General features: G+C 44.0%; 1 protein-coding gene across 3 annotated transcripts in view; it reads left to right on the forward strand.

The window, feature by feature from the left end:
- The first annotated feature begins 5,331 nt into the window (after nucleotides 1–5,331).
- KIF26B (kinesin family member 26B) overlaps nucleotides 5,332–18,478 on the forward strand; it is a 440,836-nt gene continuing 427,689 nt past the window's right edge. For all 3 annotated transcript variants that reach the window (XR_012902838.2, XM_075924899.2, XM_075924900.2), the window contains exons 1-2: nucleotides 5,332–5,470; nucleotides 5,967–6,368. Coding sequence is in view for 2 of the 3 variants with exons in the window: in XM_075924899.2 (XP_075781014.1) it covers nucleotides 5,408–5,470; nucleotides 5,967–6,368 (465 nt within the window). In the remaining variant the exon portion in view is untranslated. The remainder of the gene's footprint in view (nucleotides 5,471–5,966; nucleotides 6,369–18,478) is intronic.

The following is an 18,478-nucleotide window of genomic DNA, read 5'->3' on the forward strand; positions in this document are numbered from 1 at the left end:
TTTATAAGTCAGATTCTGATCTCATATACACTGATGCAAATTCAGAGTAACTCTCTTGAAATTAACAGAGTGAGAGCTGTGTAAAACCAGTGTAGTTGTGAACAGAATCAAATTATACATTTCTATAATAAGTAAAACCACAATCCCAGATCTTAACAGTCCCGGTCATAGGGGTACAGACGCTGGATCCAAATTAGAACTTTCCCAGATTTGGAGGTGTCTGAATTTAGGTTCCAATTTTCAGTTAGGTGGATAATAGGCTTTCTTCTGTATGTGTCTCCAATGTACAGACACAAAACTGGCAACTTTTTATTAAGCCCCAGCACTTTGATTTGGCCCATTATAGAGAAGGTTTGAGCTGTGAACTTTGACTAGAACCTGGACCTGCAGCTAAGGCTTTGGTTGAGGCCCACTTCTATATATTTGTCTTCAACAAACCCCATTTCATCAAAAGCTGGTAACTTTGCAACAAATCGTGTGTGTGTGTGTGAGAGAGAGAGAGAGAGAGAGAGAGTTTGTGCATCTGTTTGTCTGAGTCCACTTGTTCAAGAACTCCTCCTAAACAGTAAGACGTAGGACCACCAAATTTGGTTTGCAGCTTCCTCTTATCATAACTTAAAGCAAGGTCAGGTTATGCTCCAGACTGACCATAGGGGGGCAGCAAGCAAGCATGCCCCTGACATCCACAGAGAGCCACAGAGTAGCGAACAACTGGGCAGTGCAGCTCTCACTGCCTTGGGCCGACCCCAGGGAACAATGCCAGTGGTCAGACAGCATGGACCCTGCTATTCTGAGTTGGCTGTGGAGAGCAACATGGGTAGCTGGGCAGCGCAGCCCCTGCTGCTTTGGGTTGGCCCCAGGAAGAATGCTAGCTACAGGCAGTGCAGCCCTGGGTAAGCCCTGGGGAGTGACGCAGGCCACCCCCGCCATGGGTAGGCCCTGGAGAACAACGCTAGCTACCCCCATGCCATGCCCTGAGCCCTCACACCTCCCAACCCCCTGCTGTGACTTCTGCACCTTCCAGCCCTTCCTTGAACCCTCCTCCCCACCTTGCACCCCTGAGTCTTCCACTTCCCAACCCCTTGCCCTGACTCCTGCACCTCTCAAAACCTCAGTCCCCTGCCCAGAAGGGCCCAATAAAGCTGGGTAAATCTTCTAATACAAAATACATAAATCCTGAATTCCTGTAGTGCCACAGCTGCACAAGAAGACAATCTCTGCTGCCTGCTCATGCTAGAAAACACAAAAATATTAGTCCAAAACCAGGAAACTCAAAATCTAATGGACTTCAAGCCCATTTCCCATTGTTTATCTGGGACTTCTTGCACGTGGTCTCATAATACTCATGCACCCTCTCTTGACCAGGAGAGAGGCAGCGGGAATCCAGACCTGTTCTCTCCTCTGGGTTCCAGCTCAGTGGCCCTGATTTAGGCAGACAAAGACTGTTTCCTTCATCCCTCCACCACTTCTTAGACCAGCTCCTACCTTCAACCCACTTATCAATGTATTCACCACACTACAGACTCTGCTACCTGGCCTAGATCTGTGATTCCTCAGAGCTTCACCCTAGCCAGATAAGAGGGTAATTCCCTGCAAGTAGTCCCTCTGCTTTTTTCTTTCAGAGCAAGCATTCCCCCTCAGCTCTCTTCCTGGAGCTGAGGTTTGTCTCACAGGCCTCTTGCCTTGGCATAGTCAGCTGCAAGGCTTTTGTTAGCTCCCTTTTAGCTAAATACCTACTTGACTTTCCCCATTGGAGGCCTCAACAGACCAGCCATCTTCTGTCAGGGAGGAGGCAGTCTTTATACTTCCATTTGGTTGCAAGCCTTGCCCCACTCACTTTGCCAGGCTCCTAGCCCCAGACATTAAAGAAACAGTGCCTATCTTCCTCCCAACCACTCTGTATTCCAAGTACTTTTTCTTCTCTAGTTCTATCCTCCTTAGGTCCTTACACATCTTTATTGAGCCTTTTAAAATCATTAAAGGACCATGACAGGTGGTAAGGTGAATAATACTGCCCTTAAGGGCAGGCCATCCCATCCCAGATTCCTCATAGAGAATATATATATACTTACAGTAAGGACCAAAAAACCACATGCAGCAATCTGTACAGTAAGGATCAAAATAACACAATCTACACAAACAAACAGCAGAGGGCACTCACGCCCTACTGAAAGCTTCTCTCTGGACTCCACTGCTTTGGAATACAAATCATGTCTGTTCAACCTGACAAATTTGCAAAGGGGTTTTGTTTGTTTTGGGGTGTTTTGCACTACCCATTTGTCCATTTAATCTCCGGGGTACAGCTGTACTGCATTTAACCTGATAAGAAAACCGTTGCTAATGGCAATGAAATGTCACTTGCAGCTGTTTTGGTGAATACAAAAACAGCAAAGGAAGATGTGCTGAGGGCTCTCATCCTTGCTGGCCCACTGCAAGGCAACATCTAACCCGGTGAAGTTAGGAGCAATGATCTTTTTTGCATATGCACATAGCAGATGGCTCAGGATTTATCCCTACTACGGCAGCTTCTTACTAATCTTTCTCTGATAAAGATGGCAGAGTGGTCAGAACACCTGAATCCTGGATGCACTAGATTTCTGGACACCAGACTTCCTGTAGAACAGAGCCCTTAGAACTTCCCTACAATAACTCAAATTTGACAGAGTACGTGTTTTTTTTTTTAAATCTAATTTCCATTTAAAAATTCCTAGTGATGGAAAATCCATCACAATATTTAGTAAATTGCAGTGGTTAATTATTACCCTCCACTATTACAAAATATTCTTCATTCCCATCGTCCACTGTTGCTCTCACAGGTGGAGCTGCAAAGGTGGTCAATTATGGGTCCAAATATCCTTTGTGAAGACAAGGCTAACATCACTATGCTACATAGCTATAGGTAGTACGCTAGAGGCATTAGCGGGTGTTCTTTCTCTCTCTGCTACTTCTTCCCCGCAGCATTTGGCATCTCTAAATCATGCAAATCACAGAGCATTTAGATGCACCTTTGGGTGTGCTGCTTCACCAATTAGCTGTACAATATTGCCTCATCGATCATCCTTGAAATGTTGTTGTCCACATAGCTACTCTAATACATACTGCTTCCTCTCTGTGAACTTTTCAAGAAGATGGACACCAAGATATTGTAGACTCTCTGCTTCTCAATCCCTAACAGGGCAATAGCCTGCAATTTGGAATGTGTAAACATGTTAGCCAATCTGTTGCCCCCTGGCCACACTATATCCATAATCTCACAAGGAAGGCATGCCGTGACACACACTTTGATGATCCCACACAGCGGAGGTGGGTAGGCGGGCACATCTAGTAGTGGGATAAAGAAAGGTCTTAACAAAGCACATTTGGCAGTTCACCAAGAAATGCTGAGCTCGACAAATAAAAAAAAATCAATAGTTATACACTATGATGTACAGGGCACATCCCTGCCTCTCTGTTCCTGTGGGACTGAACAGAGTACAGACATTTTGTAAAACAGTACCAGGAAGTTAGGACCTGCATTAGTTTTTCTTCATTACTTTGTGATCCTGATTGCTCCTATCAGTGGAATGAATAACTTTGTACCTCTATATCAAACATTTTCTTAAATGTGTTTGTATCTGGAGGGGCCCAAGTAGCACCTTCTTTGTTTGCCCTTTTGCCGCTAACTGACTATGTGAACAGTCAGGAGAGGGGGCAGATCTACTAGAAGTGTGGTTGTATTCTGCTGCTCTGCCTGTGTAATCTGGTTGTAAAGATGATTCAACCAGCACTGGAAGAATTGTTCCAAACTATAGGTAAGTCAGATAGTGCTAAATTAATCAAGGGGCTCTTATGCTAGACACCCTTCCTGCTAGAAGCATAGTTAAGAAAAGGGACCATCACTAGGCTATTCCTACAGCTCTAGAACACAGAACTTCACTTTTGGCCCCTTGTGGCCGCTGCATCCCAGAACAAACCAAGGGCTGCTCTAACATAGTGTACAGGGAACGCCGTTCACAGAGCAGCACCACTACCAGAAGAGTGCAAGGGTGGGGCTTATGCCATCTTTGCATCAATGCTCCCTAGTTTTCACTCTGCATTTTAACAACATCAGTAGATCTGGTACCGAGCCTGAGATGGAGCCTCAGAAGTATTTAGTCACATTACTGCCTTTGATGGGAGTGAGTCGCTTAAATACCAATGAGAATCTTGGCTTTAGTTTCTTAATTTCATTAGTTTCTGTGGGGAACCAACAAGTACAGTTTTGAAGAGATTTATTAGAAATGTTTGTACTGCCTTCAGGATATGAAATAAGTAGAGGTCGGGGCAAGATAACCTTCCTCTATGAAATCAGAGTAGGGGTGAGGGGGGACAGATATAGGAAGACTCTGGGATTTTGATTAACAAGTTATTATAACATGGCCTTTATTGCACACTCAAAATGATAACATAGACAAAGAGATTCCAGTGATGGTTACAGATGTGGCAAACATTCCAGCCTGTTTTCCTTACAGGGTTATTTCTACAATATTTGGAACATTTGCAAAAATCCTGTTCATTAAAGCCCTGGATGTTGGCAACTAACCAATAACTGCAGGGAAGCAACAAGGTGGTGGGTTATTTTTTTGTTTAAGACAAAAAACAAACAATAAAGCCCAGCAACACAAGTGTCAATCAAGAAACACTGCAAAATAAAATGGAACCTCCTCAGCAGCTAACCTATTGCTTAGAACTGCAGTGAGGCTTTGGCAGTATTTTCAAAGCCTTCAGGGGCGTCAGTTACACACATTCTGCAGCTCCTCCACTGACCAAGGAGGGTTATATAGCAAGAGTCTTCCTTTTCCTTACACAACTGTCAGGCACAAATGGGCAGAAGGATATTGGCTGCAAGGGACTCGCAAGCTCCTCCCAGAGACTGGATCCTGATATTTTTGGAGGATTTCTTTTAACACAGTTACAAACCTTGGTGAAGGGAAACAAGTTACCACAGCACCACAAGCAGAGAGAGAGAGAGAGAGAGAAATCTCTTCTAGGCAGAGCACAGCTCTCTGGTTTTCTCTCTGTTTTACCTTCCTAACGCTACCTTGGATGTGATTGTTCATTTCACTTGTGGAGGAAAACTGTACTGCCTTGTGGGGAAAATGCTGATACTCTGGATGTTGGTGTGTCTGTGAAACAAGCGCTGTAAGTGAATGAGAGAGACGATCATGAGGGAAAAACGGTTTTGAAGAAGGGAAAAAAAATCCAAAACATTTGGCCTGAAAACTGATGGTGCTTCCGGGCTCCGTGTTTTCTCTGGAGGAAAAGGTTTGAATTTGGTGCAAAGCTTGCACGCTATCTATCCAGCTGGTGAACCTTATTGGATTGAACATTCTCTATTGGATGTAAGGTGGGCAAATTTTAGGACATTCTCCTGATTTAGAAAAGCATCATGAATTCTGTGGCTGGAAATAAAGAGAGAATCGCAGTCACAACCCGAAGCAGGAAATACGGGGTAAGTTATCCATGCAGGGATGCTTTTAAGCCCATTAGGGCTAAGGTTTTTACATTTTCCCCACCTTTGCCGGAGCCATGCTAGAGCTTTCCCTGTAAGCAATGCTACCGACAGATGCACCTCATTAGCTGCATGCTCCCCATTCAGAGCTTCACCTTGCTGAGTACAGGACTGGGTCTATTCAATCCGCTCGCAATGGCATGAAGTACAGACACCAGGTTCCTTCCCGCCTCGAGACCAGACTTGCACCCTCCCCCGCCGCAACTTTGCGCCCCCCTCCAGCCCCGGGTTGCAGGGCAGGGCGCGAGTCCACCTGACCCTCGCCACGCACGTGCCCCTCCCGGCTGCGGGATCGAGTCTCTGGGGCTCCCTGGCGCGCCGGGTCCTGGCTGCAGCCGAGCTGGGGGAGGCTGCGGCCGCGCTCAGGTGTCCGCTCGGGGCGGGGGGCGGGCGCTTTGCAGCCGTGCTCGGTCTCAGCGCTTCTCTCCTCCCGCAGGTGGCCGAGCCCTGCTCCCCCACCAAGCCCGCCGCCCCCGTCTCCCCCGAGAGCTGGTACCGCAAAGCTTACGAGGAATCCCGCGCCGGGAGCCGCCCAGCGCCTGAGGGAGCCGGCTCCGTCCTCGGCTCGTCCGGCACCCCGTCCCCCGGATCGGGCACCTCCTCGCCGGGCTCCTTCGCGGGCTCCCCGGGCCCGGCCTCCCCGGGCATCGGCACCAGCTCCCCGGGCTCGCTGGGGGGCTCCCCGGGCTTCGGCACCGGCTCGCCGGGCTCCGGCAGCGGGGGCGGCTCCTCCCCGGGCTCGGACCGCGGGGTCTGGTGCGAGAACTGCAACGCCCGCCTGGTGGAGCTGAAGAGACAGGCGCTGAAGCTGCTCCTCCCCGGGCCCTTCGGCAGCAAGGTGAGCGGCCGGGGGGCTGGGCTGCCGCCGGGACACGCGGGCTGAATGCGGGCGCCCCCCGGGGGGCAGGAGCTGGCCCCGCGGCCCATGCGCCCACCCACACGGGCGGGGGGCTCCTTTCCTCCCTCTCCTTTTCCTCCAGCCCTCCCCCTGCTGCTTTGGCCGCGTGGGACCCCTCTGCCCTCGCGCACGTGGATTTGAGGCAACCCCCAGCCTTTCATGCCATTGATTTTTCCAGGCATTCCCTGTGTGTGGTGACAGAGGATGGGCCACACTGCAAACCTCTGAGAGTCTGTGGCCCCTCTCCTACTTCATACTCCCTTGACTCCTCCCTGCCAGGGGCCAGACTTTCAGAGGAGCCCTGTAGGTACTTGCTTGGCCCCTGCTACTATAGCCTCAGTTATTCTCACAGCTTCCCTGGGAAGTTGGGAACTACCACTAACCCCATTTTACAGATGGTCAACTGAGGAGGAGAAAGTGGAAGTCCCTTCGCTCATACAGCCAGTCTGTGGCAAAGCAAGCAATTGCACCCAGGTTTCCAGAGGGATGCCCCCCCCCCCTTACAACCTCAACCAGAAGGGCAATGATCTTTCTCAAAGCATGGAGGGGTCTGGCCACAGGTGTCAAACTGGGAGTTGTGGAGTGCAGAACACTTTTGAAAATCTGGTGGTGGTTTAAGTGCCTAAAAGAGGAGCTGGTTCTGTCTCCAACTGTGGGTGGTCAGCATTGGAAAGTATGGCCCTACTAAAGTCATCCTCTGTAGAGAGTAGTTTTTCCACTTGTACTGCATATAAAGATTAAGGTGAACCGCTCTGAAAATGTGATCAGCAGCTCTTGTGCTGATTGAGTGCCAACAGAATTGTAAGCACCGGACTCGTCCATAGCAACCCTGCAAGTGCTGTATTGTGAATAGGTCTAGAGCTCCCAGAATGTAGCACAATGCAATTGTGTTTGCACGGTTGGGCCCAAGTACTATCAAATGATAATATTTACTCTTCCACTTCAAAGAGTTTTCATTAGTGGTTAGGATAAAGAAGTGATTGCTGTGGATGGGTCTTTAGTACTGTTGTTGTATTTACCATTATTTATTTATGTGCCTTGTGAAAGGGAGTCAGTGTGATTCCAAACAACAGAATGAAAGGCCTGTTAGTAACCTCATCATAATATCTGCCTTGTTTAAGCTGAATTATTCACAAGCAGAAAAAGTGTGTTGAAAGGGTTAAATTGACTTGAATATTCATAACTGTGGCTGAACCTGAGGAAGCTGTACTTGGAATTAATTTGTATAAAAATTTCAGATTACATGATCTGCAATAGCTGTGACTTGCCAGCTTTGGAATTACTGCCCTTGTGATTGTCATAATGTGATCTTTGAGATAAGAGGGGGAATCACATTTTACAGTAAGGGGTGGATAAATTTTAAACTATAGAGTTTTCTGCCCATCATAAAATGTTAGGTATTAAATGACAGATCTTATTGTGCAAGGTAAAAACTCTTCTGCACTCTTCTTCCATGATTCTCTACTCTAATAATCTGAAGGGTGCAGTCATTACTTTAATTCCCAACTGCATTAAATCTCCTGGAATCACTTACTTTAGTATTTATACATGGTTCACTTAAAAAAAATCCCATTGTCAATGATGGCATTGCAGAGGCCATTGAGGGAGTAATCCTTGCTCCCTCTGCTTCTTACTGTCCTTTCCTCTTTGCACTTAGCATGCCTCCAGTCACACATGTTCATTTCATTATTTATTTATACTATTTGCAAACTGCCAGTCTACTTGTAGGGCTATCCCTTTCTCCTACCTCTGCCTATGAAAACAGGTGTTTCCGTTGGGAAAGGGACAGTTAATTCTATAGTTGCCTAGGATAGTGGGGCCTCAATTCTGGGTTCATGTCTAGGGCTCTACCATAATAAATAGAACATGAATAATTCCATTGACCTCATCAGGATTATTTGTGTAAAAGATTTCTCATTAAGACTTTCAGGATCAGGTCCATAAAGAGGATCGAGCTGTTGATAAGAGTTCTGAAAGGTGCTAAACACCTTCAGCTTCCACTGAAATAGTTTTGCTTTCATTAATTTCAATGGGTGCTTGGCAATTGAATTCAGTAGGAACAGGAGCTGGCCAAACAAATGGATCTTAGTATCCCTCAGGAGCTCCTTGCAGGATCCGTAGTGTCCACATGATCTGATTAATTAGTTACATCCATTTGTAGCTAAGAAATACTGGAAGGATCATCAAATAAGGGATCTTAAAAACAGTAGTCATGTTGTATGGACCTAGCTGCCTTACAAGGTTTTTGGTTTGCTGCTGCTGCTGAAAGTAGCTTGAAAACTGCATTAGCATTATAACTAGTCAGCAAAGCATATTTTTCATTTTGCATTTATATTGTATTTAAAATGTGTAAACTTTGGGTAATTGATATCGCAGTAGTGAATATAGTAATCCATTAGCAGCTTTATTTTGGCATATACACAATGGATATTAATAGAATCTGCAATGATTTATCTGAACCTGTACCTACATAAATTCTTTCATACTGAGTAATCATATAATTTAAAATGTTTGCATATATCTATCTGGCATCATACCACACTTAATTGCTGTGTAAGCAGACTGGGTATGAAGCTATGCAGTGAGGCATTACATGGGTACAGAAAAAGCAATACTTAATGTGGAGCAAGGCTTCCTCTGACTAGCTCATTGTTAGCACTGAGGTGTGGAGCTTTAACTTTAACTAGAAACATTCATTCTAAATATGTCAACAGGATGGAAATTTAGGGTTTTAGTTTTTGTTTGGCAGAGAGAGTAGCTCTAATTACAGAAGTTCTACCTTAGTTTAACCATTTAAATGCTGCATTCCTGGCACATGGAACAGACAGTATAAATCTCAAACCCTTTTCCCCCAGAGATACCAACAATGTACAAAAACTAACTACCTGCATTCAAGGGGTTAAGTACAATGAGAATGAGATAAGTTATTGTAACTGTACCCTGATATACACATGTACTGAATCTGATTAACACAAGTGACCTTAAAAGGTTGTAATTAATTATATATTATACAGAAATCCTTTTAATAAACAGCCCATTTTAGGGTCAGTTTTAATGAAGTATGCCATTTGAATAGCAATAGGGACGGTCTCTCAAATGAATAAAAATATTAGTGGCATTTTGTTCCTTAACCCTTTTCTCCTTTAAAAGAATTTCCTAAGATTTTTTTCTGTACCTGGCTCATTTTGGAATATGTTTCCAGAAAGGCATTGGACTCAAGTTGATCAATAGACATATATAATGTGATCTCTTTATTTACTGTAGATCTGAGGTGAAATCCTGGCTGCACAGAAGTCAGTGGCAAAATTCCCATTGACTTAAATGATGCTAAACATAGATATTATGCATTAAAATCACTGGGTTAAAACTTGAATATTCTGACCAAGAGTACAGTCTCAGCTTTCCAATGATATTTTGTTCTGAGGTTCAACAAAATCCAAAGTGTGGCCTTTACCAGCAGAGGTGATTTTAAATGTATCCTATTTGGAAATAATTGTTGTGCTTATTCTTCTTTACCTAAAATATATTAAAGATTCACGATGGTCAAAACAGAAGCTGGCTTTGTAAAACACCATCTGTTAAGTAGTTTGTGTCCTGGTCCATTTAGCTGAATGGCCCACAGTTTCAGGGTGGTGGAAAAAACCATCTGGTTTAGGTCTAATACTGTGAAAAACCCAGTGCATTATGGAAGCGAGGAGGGGAGGGAGGGAGGAAGAGGAGGAACACATCTTACATTTTTAAAAAAACTTTTGCTCACTCCTGCTCACATGTTATTTATTTAGCCTTTCCCATTTCTAAAGTGTCCAGTAGTCAAAGGCTTGACTAATAATATTAATAATGGAAAAAACCCTGCAGTTGATATAATGAAAAATAGATTCCTGATAGCTTGTAGCTACTTTAGAAACCTTCCCAGTAGAGAGGACAGTAATGAACCCTTCCTCGAAGCTTAGTAAGTGGCAGAATAATGGAATTTCATTTCTGTCTAGACCTTTAATTTGTGAACAAGCACGACAAGCCAGTATGGTGACTTAATTCACTGTGCAAAAATCTCAGGCATCTAATCATTTCATCCTGACTCATTTAATGCAGATAGGATTATTGCATTAGAAATGTGATTTTTAAATGGCCCAGAGCAGTATTTTGTCAGCATTTGGAAGGATTAACTCCATTAAAGTTTAGACAACAACAGCCATTCTTTTGTATTGCATCACAGGTCATAATACCAGACATTTGGCATAAGTCATCTGCAATACATTTTGCAAGTGCATATCTCCTGGCTAATAGAGAAGTCTCCACATTCCTCCTCTTCCTGTGCCCTGGAATTTCAGCTGCTTAGAATTGTTCACCTTAGCTATGTATACTGGAGAAAGCAGACCCAGGAATATATCTTCATCAATGAAAAATGCATGCAAACTTTCCATTGAAATTAGCTGGAGGTCACCAGAACTACTGTTCACTCTGAGGCTCCTGCATATGAGAGGATGTTGATATAATTATTTTACCCAAACTTGCACATAGCGACCTTGCTCTGGGGAAAGGTGAAAATACTCTGTTTAAAAGAACCCTTCTTATGGAGTTGTCAAGATTCTTAGCTATGCAATCATTTCTGTGGGATAACAGAGTTTTACTGTTATTGAGTGAAATTGAAATTAGGATCACACTCATCTCTATAGTCAATTGGATATTGTTGTTTCCCTTTCTGAACAGAAAATCCCAACAGAGGGCCATAGCTTGACTTTGGTGGGAGGTGGGGGGAGCGTGCGGCGCAGAGAAATGGAATTATATGAGATTCAAATTTCAGTCAGTTTCTATGAGTAAGTGAGGAGGGACAGTAAACATAAGAACGGCCGTACTGGGTCAGACCAAAGGTCCTTCTAGCCCAGTATCCTGTCTGCCGACAGTGGCCAGCACCAGGTGCGCCAGAGAGGGTGGACCGAAGACAATGATCAAGCGATTTGTCTCCTGCCATCTCTCTCCAGCCTCTGACAAACAGAGGCCAAGGACTGTTGACCACACTCTGTCCTTTCGCTAACTGTGAAATGGGGTTGCAGACTCATTATTCAGAAACACATTGTCAATGCTTAGTGAATAGCTAGCCCCTTATGTAGGGCTACTTTTGAGTATTTTTGTGAATTCAAGGTGTCCTCTTGAGCCACAGAGAACACAGTATGCTCTCATAGGATTATCTTCCTAGACACAGGGTTATCTTTCTAAAAGGGAATATAATTATTTGTAGGAATTTTTTTGTATGTGCTATGAGATGAAAACGGATTTTTTTAAAAAAAGTTCCATAATGGATTCCCCTGACAGTACTAGCAAATATGTCACAGGCTACAAAGATGGGCTATCAGTATGTAATGGGATGCCTGCTTATGTCAGCAGATTATTTGAAAGATCACAGTATTTGTGCACTTAGGGGTGAAAGAGGATTGTACAGCTTTCGCCTCATCATGTAGTGAGCCCTTTAAAATCAGAAATTGAGATCCTTCCAAGTAGTGAATCGGTCAGTCCGTTGCTGCAATATACCTGACTTTGTCATGCTACATAATAAGGGCTGTACCTGTTTTGAGACATGTAGTACATGTCAGGAGTCTGAGGGATGTTGCACATGATTTTGACTGTGGTAAGTCAGACAGCTGGTTCATAACATGTCACAGTGTAGGTGTCAAGCCAGGGCATAAAAAGCATGTACCAGGCATTCCTCACACTTCAAGAATGTGTATAGTGGATGCTCTAACGAACTCTAAGCACACTTCATTTTTTTAATAGGCAGTTTCCAGTCCATATTTGTTGAGGTCTTCACTCAGGAAAGTAGTTGAATGTGTAAAGTTAAACACATGCTTAAGTCCTTTACACTATAATATGGCTCCGATATAGGAAAGCAAACAACCAATAAACGAAAAAGGTGCCATTTGCTCTTCCAAGAAGTGTGAAGTTTTATAAGATGATGCTAAATTAATTGTTAGATTTCTCAGTTTTTTTCATGTACAGAATTGCTTATTTTTTCTTCTGAAATTTTAGAGTGCTCATCTGAAAGAAATGGATGCAATTTTGCCTGAAAAATAGTACAGCAAGATTGAGTCATAGATGAAAACACTAATGGTTAGTTATGTCTCTATTCACTGGTGTATGGGGGACCAAGTCCTCCAAGACCGTATGTGCCAGTTTTGCTCGCAAATTCTACTATGTAATCTCTTTAGTTTTAAGTGGCATTGCAAAAATATAATTGAGCATACTTTGATCCAATATTGAAATTGTTGTTGGGATCTCTGATTTAAGTGTCCTTTGAATGAAAGACCTGTAAGTGGACAACTCCACGGCAATTGTCCATCTGCAGATGCTGAAAAAAGCAAGTTACTCCAGATACAACTGGTATTCATTTCTGCTCAATGTTTTTTCCTTTAGATCTCTCTCTTTATGAAGATGTAATACAGCATAGTATTGTATATGCTCTCAATCCACCTTTTGTGGGGCTGTCAGGCAGTGTCTATCCACGCAAAGCCGGAGGAAGTAAAAAAGGGCCAATTAATCTTGACAAGTTGCACCTGGAGAAGAATCAGGGCTGATAAGGCCTAATGAAACCCAGCTGGGGGAGGAGCTGGGCTAAGCATATAGAAAGTAAGTGAGAGGGTGCTGTAGGAAGAACTCTACAATCACATTCTTGAGGGGGATGTTGGCCATAGGAGGGAATAAGCACAGAGACCATGTATGGGAACCTTGGGGTTAGGGTATGCTGGCAGCAAAGGACATGAAGAAGCCAAAGGGAGCAAAGGAAGAGCTGTGGTGGGTCAGAAGATAAGGAAAAGTAGGAAAGCACTCAGAGAAACAGCAACTAGGTCTGAGACTGTTTAGTAGACACATGATCCCAGGGCTGGAACCTGGAGTAGTGAAAGGGCCGGGGTTCCCTCACCAGCCACTGGAGAAGTGGCACTGGAGAGTGGAGCTGGAAACTGCCTGAGACAGTTGTCCAGAGGAATGTTGACACCCTAGAAAGGAAAACAGTAATGACCTGAGCAGGGGGGGGGGGGGGGGGGGGAAGAGAGAGAGAGAGAGAGAGAGAGAGAGAGAGAGACACACACACAGAGAGAGAGAGAGTCCCTGCCACCACAGTGGGAGCAATTGAAAGGGGGGGGGAGGGGTCAGATAAGCCACAAGCAGGTACCTCAATGGTGAGTAACGAAATGTCTAATAGGGCTTCTCCTAGTGGGACACCATCATATTAACAGTGTGAAAAATCTAACACAAAGGCTGCTAATAGATCCTTAAACAAATAATAATGAATTTTGAAAATTCTTAGTGAGGGCATCTTGGCATAATATGCCTAATATTATTAGGAACTTATAAAAACAGTGAAGTAGTGAAAAGTACTTCCTACCATATGTGCAGTGTGCCTCAGGAGGTACGTGACCAGGATTCATCACCAAATTTGGTCTGCCCCAGTATGAGAGAGGCACAGGGGTGTGCAGGTGGGCTGGAGGTTGCCCGCCACTGGCCATCATGTGGCCCACTGAGATGAAGGTGGTTCTCTCATGTGGCCCACTCACTAGTCTTGGTTACCTTTTGCTTCCTTAAATATTTGAAGAACGTTATCTGTTTTTTCCCTCTGTCACCTTCTCTCAAGATTAAACATGTCCAGTTTTTTAATATTTCCTTTATAGTTCAGGTTTTCTAAACCTTTTAATTATAGCTGTAGCTCTATTCTTTTCAATTTGGTCACATCTTTCCTAGAAGAGGCACTCAGATTGGACACAGTACTGCAACTGAGGCATCACTAGAGATTGCACATAAAAAGTCATATGTGGGGTCTACAACTCAGCAGGCTAGGATGAAAGTTTCCATCCCTGGAATATACAGTTTAGCATAGCCTGGGACCCTGCAAGCGCAAACAGCAGATGGCCCTTATCAGCTTTAAAACTGATACTGGAAAACTACTAAGTGGTAAACAAGTTTGAACTCGGTCTCAGCTCATGAGAACGTTGAAAGTGACATTGAGCCAGTACATGCATAATTAGGAGTCCTAGTAAACAACTGTAGCATAAGTAGTGTAAAGTATCAGAGGGGTAGCCGTGTTAGGACTCTTCGCCGCTTTTGCAGATTCAGACTGTGGCACCTGCATCTGACGAAGTGGGTCTTTGCCCACGAAAGCTTATGCTCCTACACTTCAGTTAGTCTATAAGGTGCCACAGGACTCCTCGCCGCATAAGTAGTGTAGGGAGTCCCGTGCCTGGTGAGTCTCACCAGGGACCTAGACCTCGGAGGGTGCCCTGGATTTCCTCAGCTAGAGCCATGTCCACTGCGGCCTGGTGCAAGATGACAGGAACGGGACTCCCCTCAGACTGAAGGAGCGTAAGAATTTCTAAGTGCCTGTTACTCTCTTATGCATTGCTCTGCAGGTGCTTATTGATGTGTCGCTTTGCAGTTACTGTGTAACTATTTGGCAGTATTAAGTAAGTAATAATAGTGATGGAGAGAGATTAATAAAAGCAACTATCCCTAATCAACTCTGTTGTGAAGCGAACCCATAATCCTGTTTGGCCATGCCCCAGTGAGTTGACAGGGATGTATGCAAGTAGTCAACAAATTGCATTCCCCCTCCCTTGCTGCCTCTGTATCAGAGGCAGCAAGGGGGAACAGTAGGAGCTGATGCTGGGGGAAGCTGGCTTAAACGCCGGTTCCCCCCAGCACTGTCTCCATGGTACTGCATGCTCCTGCCCTGCGCTGTTGCCTCTAACAGAGGCAGCAGCATGTGGGTGGGGGGCAAGGGAGGCTGCAATGAAGCAGCCTCTGCCCACGGTGGGCCCAGGCTTGCTGTGGGCAGAGGCTGTTCCACATTCCACAGAGCAGCCCCTATCCACAGTGGCTGGGGCTGGCCATGAACAGAGACTGCTCCGACAGCAGCTCCTGGACCCAGACTGAGCAAGCCCATCTCAGATCCTGCTCACAATAGATCCAGGAGCTACCCCAGCTGTGGCTCTGCAGTTTAAATGTAGTAGGAGCTGGGCTGCCTGCCTGGCTCTTACTACATTTAAACTGCAGACCTGCAGAGTGAGTGTGTGTTTGTAACTTCTGGACACTTCCTCCGTTATTGACTAATTGTGTAGTCGATAGAAATTCTATCAACTACATGATTAGCTATTTACTCACTTTTTAACATCCCTAGGCCTCACCAGTGCCAGGAAGAAGAGCATATGATATTCCTGTTGTTATACCCTGGAATGATATACAGTTGCATCACATTGTTGATCCATATACAATTCGTGATCCACGACAGCCTCAATTCCACTTTAGCAGTACCGCTGCCTAACTATCTATTTCACATTGTGTATTTATGCATTTGATGTTTTTCTTTCCTAGATATAATACTTTGGAAATGTCTGTATTGAATTTCATCTTGTTGTGAGACCTATATCTCCAGTTTGTCAAGGTTGTTTTGAATTTCGATCCTGTCTTCCAAAGCACTAGCAACCCCTTGCCCCAACTTGGTGTAATTGACAAGTTATTCAAGTTAGTACTGAAAATATTGTACAGTACAGGTCCAAGGATAAATCTCTTTGGAGAACCCTTTAGATACATCCATCCAGTTTGACTGAACCATTATTAACTGTTTTTATGGAGCCATCTTGTTATTCCATCTAGTTTGAGACTATCACATACAGCTATTAAAACCTTACTAAAATCAAAATATAACACATGATTCCATCTTATTAATTAGGCTAGTAACCCTTCCAAAGAAGGCAATTAGGTTGGTTTGGTGTGATTTGTTTTTCACAAATCCATGTTAGCTATTACTTATTATTCTGTTATCTATAGGTACTTCAAGTTAATGGTTTAAAAACTTGTTCCAGTCTCTTTCCAGATACTGTTGTTTTCAAGTTCCCTTGGATCTTGCCCCTCTTTGCTAACAGTTCCAAAAGCCTGAACTGTACTGACATAATTCATATTAGTTCTCCTTTCCCACTCATTAATGGGCATACTTTCCTTTGTCTTTCTCTTGTACCTAATGTATTTATAGAATCTCTTCTTACTGCCTTTAATGTCCCCTTGCTAATGGGTATAACTCATTTTATGCCTTACTATTATTGTTTTTTTTTTGTCCCCATGAGCCTGTGCTACTCTTTTGTGCTCATCCTTAATAATTTGTCCATTTCATCTTTTTGTAGTATTCATTTTTGATTTTCAGGTCATTAAAAGAGCGCCTGATGGAGCCAAAATGGCCCCTCTCTCTGTAGAACAGGGTACTCTCATAATAGAATTAGACTTCTTGGGCAGAGGGGACCTGGATTTCAATCTTAAAAAGGCCCTGCATCATTTTGTCCCTACTGAGTGATGCTGAATGCAATAGTAATTTTACCAACTAAAAAGTTAGCTATGACCCAAAGGTAGAATTCTACTCTGGATTCTTGTGCAAACCTTTTATCGTTTTTCAGGAGGCGTTCTGCTGAGGAGTTAGCAGGAAGGATCTAACTCTGTAGACTTAGCCCACAGTCCATGATTGAAACAGAAGTTATCCATCCCCACAGAATATCACTTACATGACAATGTTGTTTTGGATAAGGCTTTTGTATTGCCTATTTGAGGTTCTGTTAGCTTCCTTTATAACTAAATGCAGAGCTAAATTCCACTCAACTCGGAAGGAACAGGGTAACAATGAAACCTGTGTTGTATCTGGTTAAGTGACTGTTCAAGTTCTGTAACTCCTTGGGATCTGTCCTTCAAAAAGTTTCCACTAAACTCAGTTCTTTAAATTATAGGTAAAAATTACTGCAAGCATGAAAGCAGGGCTGTGGGAAGTGTCATCCTAGCAATTGCAGACTGTGGTCATGGAGGTCACAAGTAGTAGGATTTAAGGTGGACAGGAGTCTACGTAGTAGGGTGCTATAAAAATGTAAGATATTTTGTAAGCTCATAACTAGAGCTTACAGCTGGTTTGGTGGTGAACAATTTCTCCAGCTAACGTATTTATTGGCTTACAAATTATCTTCAAATGGAATTTGCTTATTCAGAAGTACATGATGGTTTATGCAAGTATATTTCAGCTTGTGGATTGCTTGTGAATTATTCATTGTGAGTATTTGCTATTTATATTTCACCCTTCATAGTGTGAGACTTGTCACCTAAATCTTGAGTATTCAAACATGGATATTCCTAATGCTTTCTTACTCTGTGAATGTTCATGAGGGCAAAATTCCACCTGCATGAATGTTTGAGTAAAGAAAATAAAAAGGGCTCTGACTTCCATCATAGCAAATCTGTGCTTGTATTAATAAATGTCTGCATTTGCTTTTGGGTGGAGGTCGGGAATTACCCAGCTTTCTTCAAGGTCATTCATAGCCTACAACCCAGATCCAGAAAGATACTTGGAACACCTAAGTTCCAGGTTTGGCTTCCACTGTGAGATACAAAATCTCATCTTAGCTGCTGCCTATTCCCTGTAGAGGACTCAACTACTCAACTTGTAAGTTCCCGCTGTAAAAGTTTCCTGTGTGTCCAAGTTTTTCCTTCCGTGTATGTGTGCTACTGCCTTATTCTAGGTATCTGCACAGCTGCCTCACATCTAAACCCTAGTGAGATCAATGAACTGGAGAAAACAAGTAGATGAGCACCTCCTTCCCCTGTGGGGCCTGTACTGGTAAGTTTACTCCAAAGCTGTCTACTGGATTGGGTTCCATTTAAAGGCTGGCTGGAAGAGGAGGAGGTGATGTTGCCGTGTGCCTCCTCCCGCTTGTGTCTTTAAGCCCAGTGTTTAGAGCACTCAGCTGGGATGTGGGCAACCTGGATTCAGTTCACCCCACTACTTGATGATGGGGGGGAGAGAAGTGAGAGAACCTTGTTCAAATCCTGAGTCTCTCACCACTGAGCTATGGGATGTTTGGCTACGGGGCTCACAATCTCTTCTGTTGGAGCTGTTCCACTGTGGATAAATAATTAAGATGAGGGGTCAGATCAAGAGAGTGACTCTGTAGCCTAGTGGTAATGGCATCCGCCTAGCTTCATGGGGTCTTGAGTCCAGGCCTCCTGTTACAATTACCTTTACTTTTTCTTTATCTAAA

The sequence above is a fragment of the Pelodiscus sinensis genome, chromosome 3 (assembly GCF_052426305.1).
Source record: "Pelodiscus sinensis isolate ZL-2025 chromosome 3, ASM5242630v1, whole genome shotgun sequence".
Classification (NCBI taxonomy): Eukaryota; Metazoa; Chordata; order Testudines; family Trionychidae; genus Pelodiscus; species Pelodiscus sinensis.